Source organism: Drosophila montana, unplaced genomic scaffold (genome assembly GCF_035044405.1).
Source record: "Drosophila montana isolate Dmon_TW-CO22-7 unplaced genomic scaffold, ASM3504440v1 contig_3200_1, whole genome shotgun sequence".
Lineage (NCBI taxonomy): Eukaryota > Metazoa > Arthropoda > Insecta > Diptera > Drosophilidae > Drosophila > Drosophila montana.
The window spans coordinates 2,929,457-2,941,327 of NW_026998080.1; the positions used below are offsets into that span (position 1 = coordinate 2,929,457).

An 11,871-nucleotide genomic window follows, 5' to 3' on the forward strand; every position below is an offset into this window, starting at 1 on the left:
GGTCGCAGCCCAACCAACGAACCCAACTGGCAGATCGCAGATCGCAGATCGCAGCTGGCGCGGCACAAGCAACAGTCGCTGGAACAATCGCAGATCGCATGAATATAAATAAATATATATGTGCACAAGTCAGTTATTGTAAGTGTATTTCTTGAACAATTCCGACACGTAATCTCAGTTAGCTAATAAAGTAATAAATAGTTCTAGATAGCGCCCAGCCCGGTCCGGGCTCACTTAGTTGCGCGCCAGGCCAATAATGGTGAGTATGTACATGAAGATGTTGATTATGTCCAGGTAGAGGTTGAGCGCGGCAAAGATGTACTCCTCGGGACTGATCGCGTACCTGTGATTGCCGCCCAGCATCAGCTGGGTGTCGTACACCAGATACACGGAGAAGAGGAGCGCGCCCAGCGATGCGTAGACCAGTCCAATGATCTGGCCGGGAATAAAGATCGCAATGATTCCGAATATGATGAACACCACCAGGCAAGCGACCAGCACTCCGCCGCACATCGTGAAGTCGTATTTCGTTTGGAGCGCAAAGAGCGTGAGCCCAAGGCTGACGGCTGCCGTGATGCCCACAGCCATGAGCACCTCGTCCGCCTGGTACTGGCCGGCAACGATGCCCAGGAGGAAGGACTCGGCCAGCGTGAACAGGAACAGAAAGATGAAGTTGAGCGGCGTCTTGCGGCGCACGCTCTCACAGCAGGCCATGCAGATCATCGTCACAAGCATCACGGCCTAAAACATGGACAAATTGAGAGACTTTGATTTTTACTCTGCCCAAAGCATTCGACTTACCAGCGCAATCCAGAAGAGCGCGGGATTGTGCATTGCCCACTCCTGGGTCGCTTTCGAGAAGGTGAACACGCTGACAAAGCCAAAGGTGATCAGCAGTTGCACCTGTTAAAGGAACATTTAATAGGCGTCTGTCCACATACAATTCGGATGCACTTACCATCAGTATCAGGTAGACCTTGCGTATGAAGCCCTTGCGTATGCTCTGGTCATCGAATGCGAAACTCTTGTCCGCCTCCGCATCCGCGTAGACGCCATTGTCGTCGCCTGTCGGGAGCAAGAGAGAGAATACTTTGTTGAAGGAATGGAAAATGGAAGCAACTTGTGCCATAACCTAACCGTATTGAAAATGGGTATTGCTCATGGCTAGATTCGTATTTGATGCTTGGGATAACTCCGAATGCGTCTGTGTCGTTCGGCTAATGGATATTGCCTGACACCTTTTTTCGCTTGTCCATATGCCAGATAGCAGCAGATTAGCCGCCCGCTATCGCTGCACAGACACAAACACATCGAAAGCTCTAGATAACAGCCAAAGGGTGCCAATGGCAGGAGACGAAGTACATATTCCCTGGTGCCCGTACCTGCACTGGTATTGGTGACTGCTGATAACGCGTCATTCGCCAGTCTCGTATCGATATGACACACCTGGGTTCCATTTATTTACCATTCGATTTGTAAACTATGTACTACTTGCCGTGAATCACCCACATGGCCCTTGTCTAATCAAATGCATTTGATAAGGAAAAAGTGCCGTACAGAAATTACTTTCTTGAGTGGAATTTGTAATGTGAGCTTGCGACAAGAATCGAGAAAGTTTCACATTCTGCGGTTAACCCTTATACGGTGCCATGTACACAATTGGTATATCTTATCTTGAACACTTTTTCGCAATTTGTTTTTCACATATTTATTCTGACTACTTGCCTGCCTGGTAATGATACATTTTATGGTATGTATTGGGACTTTCAGATATCTGGATGAGTCTATGTGGCCGTTGCTCGCCGTAAATCACACGCACTGCTGGAAGCTTCCGAATAAAACTGGCAGACCTGGACGCAACTATGTTTGCCGGCGAACGTAGCACAAGTATTAAATATTTGGTTGTCTCACTTTTATCGCCCTGATAAGAAAATAACTTAAATATGATAGTGTTTATGTGGGCGAATGTCGAAACTGACTAATCCATTCGCAGGCAACGCCAACTGGCAACTGCCGCCAGTTGACTGCGGCATTAACTACATTCGCAAGTGCATTCGCTGCCACGCCCCATTTGGCCATGGGGAAGACCTACAAGTCTCACAATGGCCCGTCTTAGAGTTTGCCTCAGTCGCTTTCAGTATACACAGAGAACATTGGCGTTTGGGTGTTTTTGTTGTTTTTGTTTTACATTATTTTTAAATAAATAAATAGATTCACTTTATTGCTGATTTGACCGCTGAATAGCATATTTGGGGCGCCAGTATTAGGTATTATACGATTAACAACTGCAAGCGACGCTGCATATATGTACATACATACGTATGCATATTTAGATATATGTAGGTATGTACATAGCTATTTGAATGTGATTACATATACGACTATTTATTGCTTTTATGCGATATTATTTGGTTTGGATGATCAATCAATATCAGGTATGCAGAGTCTTTAGATAATTTTGAAATACATATCATGAAAGTAAACGACATAAACATCAGTGCATTTCTATGCATAACAACATAAGAATTTCTCATACATTTCAGCTTAAGATTAATACAATATATAAGGAAATTGGCAACTTAACAAAGCATATGATATTTCCGCAACCAAACAGCTCAAACTAATAATATTCGAACGCTTTCGTTTCTGTGACTTGTAGGTGAGATTACGCGGTTATTAGAAATATAACTTTAGTAAGGGCAATACAATTAAGTTTTTGACATTGCCTGTTAACATTAAATCAAAGTTTGCCGAATACAAGTTAATTGGGCGCATGGTTCTAGTCCCGCGAGGCGCCAATAATGGTTAGAATGTATATGAAAATGTTGACAATGTCCAAGTACAGATTCAGAGCAGCAAAGATGTACTCCTCAGGACTAATCGAGTACTTATGATCTCCGCCCATCATCAGCTGAGTGTCGTATATCAGATATACCGAGAAGAGCAGTGCACCACAGGACGCATAGACCAGCGTTATGATTTTGCCCTTGAAAAATATGGCCACGAACCCAAATATCATAAAGACCACCATGAAAGCGAGTAATACGCCGCCCATCATGGTAAAGTCCACCTTGGTTTGCATGGCAAATATTGTGAGAGCCAGACAAACAGCAGCCGTTATGCCCACCGCCATTAAAACCTGCAGAATCAAGGAAATCAATTGGAGTTGACAAATCATTTTCTCACTGTACTCACCTCTGTCTGACCGAATCTACTGGCTGATACACCCAAGAGGAATGATTGCGCCACTGTAAATATTCCCAAGAATATAAAATTGGTCGGCGTCTGGCGGCGTACGCTTTCGCAGCAGGCCATGGCCAACATGGTCACGATCAAAGCGGCCAGAGCTACCCAAAAGAGCCAACTATTTTTCTGTACAAATTGCTTAGTGCCATTGTGGAAGGAAAACAGTGCTACAGCTCCAAAGGTGACCAAGAGTTGACCCTGCAATAAAAATCCAATTTCAATTATAGTCGTCGCTATATAAATTAGGATCGCCTGCTATCAGAAGCAAGCTGCTTACCATTAGAATAATGTAAACTTTGCGTATGAATCCGCGACGGATGCTCTGGTCGTCAAATGAAAAGTTCTTGGGCTGACCCTCCGGATCATCGTAGGACCCGTAGCCATCAGTAGGTGGTTGAACAAAGCCAGGCTGAGGCGCATATCCTCCAGGTGGCGGATACGGTTGAGCGCCGCCCTGGGCGTAAGGTGGATATCCACCTTGCGGCGGATAACCGCCTTGTGGCGGATAACCTCCTTGCGGCGGATAACCTCCTTGTGGCGGTCCCTGGGGATAACCACCGCCATAACCACCCTGTGGCGGGTAGCCACCATAGTTGTATTGCTGATTGGGATCTGTGGGAAAAAAAATATGTTTATCTATTCTATATAAGGATTCGCTCATGCAATCCGAACTGAACAGAAATGTGCCTTATAGTGAGCCCGACTTGTTGATGAGCATTCGAAAATTAATCTTAACAACTACCACTCATTACGAAATCCTAAAAAAATTATCCAACTAAGAATTTAGTGCACAACTTAAGAAAAACTCAAGAAAGATAAAATTTAATATTATATTGTGCACTGTTTTAAAAACAAAAGATCACAAATATATTGCTAGATAAATATGTGTCCCAAAATGCATTTATGTCTTGTCTGTGATGTCGAGCAGAGCTTAAGCTCAGGTTGCTTAACTTGAAACATATCTTTTGAATTGCAATGTTGAATTGGGGAATAGTCATGGAATATATGCTAAATCATTTTCACAATTGAATACACTTTGTGACAGAATAAGAAAGGAGACAATCATTCCAAGAATTTATCGCTCAGATTGCGAAGTGTCATTGTGAATCACAAGTATAAAGAAAACGCACTTCTCTACGTAAAAGCACTTTATACAATAAAGTCTATAAAAGTATTTTCATTTTAGGAAACCACAGAAGTTAGTAAGCTACCAAGGAGACCCTCATTCTGTTACTTATCGTGCGTTATAGTCGGATGGATAAGAAACCGTTTAGTAATAACACCGCAAGCCAAATCCCATATGTTTTGTTATCTTAGCTTTGTATCAGTCCAAATGGAGAACCATGAAGGAATATATAAATAAAGAAAAGTATATATATAATGTGCAAATATTTGATTTGTTCGGTAAGAACAGGGAAAAAGAAATTGCCGCAGACACAAACCAAATTGCATTCTGAGCGTTCAATAAAATTTCTGTTAAAAGATGAAAGATCAAAAGTTCGTGGCAGTAAATAAAGCTGTTTACATTTATATCTAAAATGAATGACATGTACTTCGAATACTTTAGAGTTCTCAGATACGACAATAAACCATCCAACCAAGGCGTGATGTACTCTAAAATGTTCCAGTTTAAATGGCTTGCAGGCCTTATATATATGTATGTAAGTAATGGCAGAAAATGAAACGCAACAAAAGCATGCGACGGGGAACGAAACAGAAAGCATATCAAATCATATCAATTAACCAACAAATTAAAAGTAAAAATAAGGTAAACCTTGGTATTGAGGATATTGAGGGACACTTTGCCACGACATTGCTGTAACGTTTGTCGCTTGGGCTCAACTGAACTGAACGATCTGCTCCTACAGATAGCTACAAGGGACCACTATACCGAGTGTTCACTGCAAAGTAGACCCAAGAAACCGTTAGTTCAGTTTGTATATAGGGACTTACCCTGCATTTCGTTATTGTTGTCGCTGTGACAGCTCGATATTTTCTATGGATGTCGCTTTACCTGCAAAATAAAAGAACAGTGTGAGAAGAGAATAATAACTTGATGAATTTATTATTTGTTGTGTTACTACCTTGGATAATTAACTGTAAGTGCATCAAGTTTTTGTTTGAAACAAATTCTTTAAAGCAAAATGAAATATTCAAATGCATAATAAAGTAAACATTAAAATTCATTTTCAATAAAGGTGACCAATTCAATTCAATTTATGTGACCACTCTATTATGCCGGTTATGTAGTCATATAGCACACCAACGATTGAACAGTTAAATAGCTTTTTTAAGCCTACGCTTCTGGAATTTTCCTAAATGACAAAAGCTCTTTGTAGCACTGTAAATCAGGGCATTGTCCTGATGGAAAATCCAACCCTCCCAATGTTCGATTGATGAACGTAAATAGTAAAGTAATTTTAAAATTTAATATATATAATTACTTGTTTGAAAAATGCAAAGTTTCCTTATTAACTTTCTCGTGGTGAAATGCACACTAATTTTTGTTTAGACATTTGCTTATTTCCTATTCAAATCATCTCTTGCCACAAATTTATTTGAACTGTACTCAGAATAATGAGCGAAGCAGGATATTTCATAGGCAAAATAAAAATAATAAAAAACCCAATGCAAATCAAAACAAATGTAACATATACACATATTAAAAAGGGAAAACGCACATGAAACTATTTCCCTGAAGTAGTTTAACTAATTTAAATAGACTCAGGTAATAAACCAGATTCCTTACGATTTAAATGGCTTTAAGGGAATTCTCTTACTAGGGGAATTTCGGCAGCAATAGAAAATTGCCCCAATCCTAAAATACGTGGTTTGTTGTGGAAAAAAGTAAACATGACGTGTGAACCTTCTGCAAATCCCCATTCATACTTATAGATGTCGCTATATATTTGTGCATATACTTGCATATACTAAGGAAGTGTGCAGTTGTTAATCAATAGGTTTAACCAGATATGTAGCCACTGTACTCGTTCGAGATGATTAAATTTTCCCCCGCATTTCTGCTTAAAGTAATGCAAAGCAGTTATATATTGGCTGGTGACTCACTCGCTAGACCACTTAAGTGATTAATTGGGGCAAAAACGACGAAAAAAAACTAAAAAACACTTGTTTCTATATGTTTACAAAGAATGTTTGTTCTAAAAATAGCCATCGACGAAATTTACCTTATTAAATACGCACAGAAATGTGGCAAAACAAATTAAACAAACTTCCACTTCAGTGTTTTTTCAGAAAACTGCGTTTCTTAGTGATGAGTATATTATCGATATAGCATGGTTCCAAAAACATCGATAAGAAGTGTTGAGTTCAGTACGGAGTGCATTTCCAATGTTGGTAAAGTGGTATCGTTAGCTATCTGTAAGTTTTTGAATCAACTGTAAGTTTAGATTTGACCATCATATAAAGTAAAAATTGCAAAACGCTAAACATTTATTATTTATTGTATTTGTAAGTGGATTCGTATATTATTTTTCAAATTATTTACATGGCGGCTAATGCATCATTAAAATATATCGATAATACAGTTTCCGTCAACCATCGATAGCAGGCCAAAAATAGCCTAAATATTACCAACTGCACAACGGCCGAGCATGCTGCAATAGTTCCCGACACTCGTGTAATCTATTCGTTTGTGTATTAAAAGGCTAGGAAATATCTGGTAAGCGTCCTGCAAGTGCAACCAAAATCAATAAATGAAGGGCAAAAATGGTGAAATTTGTCGTCAAAGTGCTGTATGTTTAGGTTATGTGTGAGTGCCGCACTAAACAAAGAGAAGGTGGCTTCCTTTCCATATGTAGTGGGAAATTGATGCGTGGGGTTGACTGAACTGCAGAATGAAACCGGCAGCAAAGGCTTTCAATTGCAGTGCATATGCAAATTAGTGCACGCTACATTCGCTGCTATTTTTATAGACAGCGCATGCACTCGCATACAAGTACATACATATTTGTATATGTATGTGTGTGACGCAATAGTTGAGTGCCGAATGCGTGCCCCCTCTCGCCTGTTGCTTATCGCAACCTTTGCGGTTTATGTGTCTGTAAAACTATAAAAATTGTCGCAATTTTCAGCCGTCTTTGTTGCATTCCAAAATGGTCGAGGAAAAGGAGAATACAGCCAGTGCGAATGCCGCTGCTGGGCAGGAGCCGGTCTCCAAGAAGGGAGCAAAGAAGCAAGCGAAAGCGGCCAAGGTAAGCTGCGCGTGGCGACGTGGCATAAGTCTCGGCTCATGCTATATACCGCTGATAACATTGATTATTGCCGTTATTGCTCATTAATTCTTCTACTTTATCTCTGCACAGAAAGCTGAGCAGAAAGCCGGAACTGCCGCTGCCCTCGCCGCCGACGATGCGGCCGGCGACAATGCAGTGGATCATGCTTCAGCCCGCTACGGTCTCTCCGAGATGATTCAGTCGAAAGATAAGCGCAGCGAGCGCGAGTTTGTGTCGGTGCCCGACCTGAATGCGCATGTGGGCAAGGGTCTGGTCTGGGTACGTGGCCGCGTGCATACGTCGCGCGCTAAGGGCAAACAGTGCTTCCTTATTCTGCGCCAGCAGAGCAGCACGGTTCAATGCATTCTGGCAGTGGGCGACATCATCTCCAAGCAAATGGTCAAATTTGCCGGAAAGTAAGCGTATCGATTTGATTGAGTTGTATGCGTAATCGATTGATTTATTGATTGCAGCATACCGAAGGAGAGCATTATCGATATCCAAGCGAAACCAGTGTCTGTGCCCACCAGAATTGAGTCCTGCACAGAACAGTTGGTGGAGTTGTCCGTGGAGCAGATTTTCGTCATTTCGCAGGCAAAGGCACAGCTGCCACTACAAATTGAGGACGCATCTCGACCTGAAAACGCAGACGATGCCGAGGGACTTAACATACGCGTCAACCAGGACACCAGACTAGATAACCGCGTACTCGACTTAAGAACGCCAGCAAATCAGGGCATTTTTCGCCTGGAGGCTGGCGTGTGTCGTTTGTTCCGCGATATTCTGACCGAGAAGGGATTCACCGAAATCCACACACCCAAGATCATTTCCGCTGCCAGCGAAGGTGGCGCTAATGTCTTCACCGTGAGTTACTTCAAGGGTAAGTTCTCTGTGAAAATATTAACCAGCTTTGCCGATGAGATTTAATTTTGGGCATTTCCAGATTCTGCATATTTGGCGCAGTCTCCTCAGCTGTACAAGCAAATGGCAATCGCTGCCGATTTTGACAAGGTGTACACTGTTGGCGCAGTGTTCCGCGCAGAGGACTCAAACACGCACAGACACTTGACCGAGTTCGTTGGACTCGATTTGGAGATGGCATTCAAATACCACTACCACGAGGTGTTGCATACGATTGGCAACACGTTTACAGCCATCTTCAAGGGTCTGCGCGACAAGTACAGTCGAGAGATCGAAGCCGTTGGCCAGCAGTACAAGGTGGAGCCATTCAAGTTTCTGGAGCCGCCACTTATACTGCAGTTCGCGGAAGGCGTGGCTATGCTGCGCGAAGCTGGCATCGAGACTGGTGACGAAGAGGATTTGTCAACGCCAAATGAAAAGCTGCTTGGTCGCCTGGTGAAAGCCAAATACGACACTGACTTCTACATCCTCGACAAGTTTCCGCTGTCGATACGTCCGTTCTACACGATGCCCGACCCCAACAACCCGATCTACTCCAACTCGTATGACATGTTCATGCGCGGTGAAGAGATCATGTCGGGCGCGCAACGTATACACGATTCCGAGTACTTAATTGAGCGTGCCAAGCACCACGGCATTGGTAGGTCTCACTATTATTGCACCCAGGCTACTGCACCCAGCTTATCCTTTGCATTTCAATTCTTGCAGACACCACGAAAATCGCTGCTTACATTGAATCCTTCCGTTACGGATGTCCACCGCACGCTGGCGGCGGCATTGGCATGGAGCGTGTCGTTATGTTGTATCTTGGCTTGGATAACATTAGAAAGACGTCAATGTTCCCACGTGATCCCAAACGGTTAACGCCTTAAACGTGATCGATTCAAAAAGAAAAACTTCTATATTATTGAATGAAATTCGCTACAATGTTTTATTTTCCTCTAACTTTCCAATCTGTGAGCCTTCGCCAACTCTCAACATTTTATTATTTTAGTAGACACCTGCTACTCCCTAAGTCTGTACCCTCTTTTAAGGACTTGCATACTGCAAAGTTGTCTGACAACAAAATTTGTAAAGACTGTTTAGGTCAAAGTGTTTAAAACCATACGAAATAAATCTTTGCAAGTGTGTTTGGTAATTTCAATGTGCATATTTTCTATAACCAAATGTAACTTCTGTTGCAGGAAAAAAAGGACGATTTTAACAGCGGTAACTATTTTTGATTATTATGCGAGACAATTTTTGAAATGAGTAATCCAATTAATAAAAGCTAACAAAGTGAAACACATTAAATGAATTGTTACGGGCACCTCGTTTAGTATATCCATGAAATGAAACCCATTTAGTTAAACCCATTTAGAAGAGGGACCTATAGTTTCTCGTGAAATGTGAAATGAATATAAGGAGACATCTCCGACTGTAAAAACTATTTATATTCCTAATCAGTATTAACAACCGAGCTGATATGACCATGTCGTCTGTCTCCAACCATGTGAACAAGTCTCTCAACTGTAAAGCTTTCGACATGTTCGCCTTTTCGTTGCGGGCAATACATATTTCGCATCCAGTCAGATTGGACCACTATGTCGTATAGCTAAAGGCAAGATCGATTAAAGCTAAAGTTTTTGTCTGAAAAACATTTTTTTAAGATATCTTGACGAAACTCGGTATTTAATATGCTGCTTAGATTAAGAGAAGAGGCGTGACGCACATTGTGCGACATTTAATATAACATCGCTCTCTGCCGTGAAATCCCTGACTCTGCTTAGCAAGGACAAAGCCGGGCAAAATGCACCGGATCCTTAGACCAGGAAGCGGATCCACTACAAAAGCCAAGCTCAGGCTCCTTAGAGCAAAGTTGTATTTTGAAAATTCGATGTTTCTTTTATCAAAGCATATTGCCAAGATGGTAAAACATTCATTTTAGTATTCAATATAATCACCCTATTAACATACTTTCGGACATACAGGTGTAAACAAAAGTACACAGCCACCCAGATACGCATTTTGAGCAGCATCTTGTTTTCGCTATAAAACTGATGCATTTGCTTAAAAATTATTTTCGGACAAGGGAATAAGTGTCAGCTAGTGCTTCACCGTTTATATCGATATCAGAGGCTGGAGACACAAAATGGTGAGAAAGTGATTTACTTAGCCATTTACGAATCTCTCAACAAACTATAGATTTCTGAATTTTTTTTTAAGTAAGATATGCTGTCAAAACTTGGATAACGATGCGTTTTTATGCTAATGTCTGAAAGAGCTGTCCTGCTATGCTTATCTAGTTCCTTATTTGTACTTAAGATTTGTTAAGAATTTCAAAGATAGGAAATCCATCTTTTACTTGGAAAGTTTAGGAAGGTCCAGAAATCATGAATGAAGCTGCAAAGACTTCTATTATAAGGCGATTCGACAGCCTGTTTTGAAATGCCAAACGAATATGTATAATTGCTCCTTTAACGTTTCTTACACTTTAAGATTATGAACAACTAGAAATTAACCGGCGTCGCCTGGGTGAAATGAATAAGAATGCAAATTCAAGTGGTATCAAAATTATGAACTCCGCGCTTTTGTATTAATTTATTAATTCAGAGAAAGTACGGATATATATTCGGCACGGCGAAGATTGAATACCCGTGTAGTCATTTGATTTAGACCTTTGAAAATATTTGAGAATTTGAAGAAAATATCTTTAAAAACAGAAAAAAAGACCTATGTAAATATTAAATATTAGTTTAGAAAGTGATAGACGGACATATCAAGTCGCCTGTTGATGCTGATCTAGAATAAATACTTATTGACGGATAGAAGGAGACACTATGCATTTCACATTTTATAATTATGAAACTTTTTTAGCTATGTTCAGTGTGAGTAATAATATATTTACTTAAAATATATAGAAATTGAAGAGATTTCATTTCAGATCTTTGAATATAAATTGGATACAAAACTTCGCCTTTATAGCTATTTCACTTCCAAGAGGGCTGGATTTTACGAAAAGTGTGAAACACGCATCAACTGAATTTCCACAAAGATCTTTGATATGTTTTTTCGTTGACGTTAATCACTAGTCAATCAGTCAGATAGTAAGTCTTGTGTTATGGCACCTCCATAAAAAAATAGATGTTAAAATAAACACATATCCTATAAGGAAGGTTTTCTTGCTTCCTTTTTGTCAATAATTTAGAGAGTTTGCCTAATCTCAAAAAATTTGCATCTGGACAACATTCATAATATAAATATATTTCCCTGACCAACTAAATTTATTTCACATAATAATTTTTCTTTCTTTTTAATTATCCAAAAAAAACCTTTCTTACTCTTTTGAACAAATTCTTTGCTGTCCATATTTAAGCTTTATTGCTTGTTTTCATACAAACTTACTCTTACAATTGGAATTCAAAATGCTTTTCAATAAGTGTGCATATTCGTTGGGTTGAAATTAGGCTTGAAGAGTTACCTCAAACACCTC

At 40.5% G+C, this 11,871-nt stretch overlaps 3 protein-coding genes across 5 annotated transcripts; 1 reads left to right on the forward strand and 2 right to left on the reverse strand.

The window, feature by feature from the left end:
* Positions 1–129: 129 nt before the first annotated feature.
* Positions 130–1,884, reverse strand: Lfg (Lifeguard). Of its 2 annotated transcripts, none has more exons than XM_064686522.1 (4): positions 1,726–1,884; positions 959–1,065; positions 802–903; positions 130–741 (listed from the first exon to the last, which is right to left on the reverse strand). In XM_064686522.1, the coding sequence occupies exons 1-4, from the start codon at positions 1,742–1,744 to the stop codon at positions 235–237; spliced, it is 735 nt and encodes a 244-aa protein (XP_064542592.1). In that variant the 5' UTR covers positions 1,745–1,884; the 3' UTR covers positions 130–234. The 2 variants fall into 2 exon arrangements, with proteins under 2 accessions (XP_064542592.1, XP_064542593.1); XM_064686523.1 differs by lacking the exon at positions 1,726–1,884 and adding an exon at positions 1,138–1,264.
* Positions 1,885–2,364: 480 nt separating this feature from the next.
* On the reverse strand, positions 2,365–6,557 carry Nmda1 (N-methyl-D-aspartate receptor-associated protein). 2 transcript variants are annotated; one of them, XM_064686521.1, is made up of 5 exons: positions 6,432–6,557; positions 5,200–5,260; positions 3,524–3,858; positions 3,196–3,444; positions 2,365–3,139 (listed from the first exon to the last, which is right to left on the reverse strand). In XM_064686521.1, exons 2-5 carry the CDS (start codon positions 5,204–5,206, stop codon positions 2,780–2,782), a joined length of 951 nt encoding a protein of 316 aa, XP_064542591.1. In that variant the 5' UTR covers positions 5,207–5,260; positions 6,432–6,557; the 3' UTR covers positions 2,365–2,779. The 2 variants fall into 2 exon arrangements, with proteins under 2 accessions (XP_064542591.1, XP_064542590.1); XM_064686520.1 differs by lacking the exon at positions 5,200–5,260 and adding an exon at positions 5,021–5,147 and having other exon boundaries at positions 6,432–6,526.
* Positions 6,558–6,777: 220 nt separating this feature from the next.
* AspRS (aspartyl-tRNA synthetase) lies at positions 6,778–9,537 on the forward strand. Its single transcript, XM_064686519.1, has 6 exons — positions 6,778–6,925; positions 7,338–7,457; positions 7,569–7,894; positions 7,952–8,358; positions 8,422–9,039; positions 9,108–9,537. Exons 2-6 carry the CDS (start codon positions 7,359–7,361, stop codon positions 9,269–9,271), a joined length of 1,614 nt encoding a protein of 537 aa, XP_064542589.1. The 5' UTR covers positions 6,778–6,925; positions 7,338–7,358; the 3' UTR covers positions 9,272–9,537.
* Positions 9,538–11,871: the final 2,334 nt, after the last annotated feature.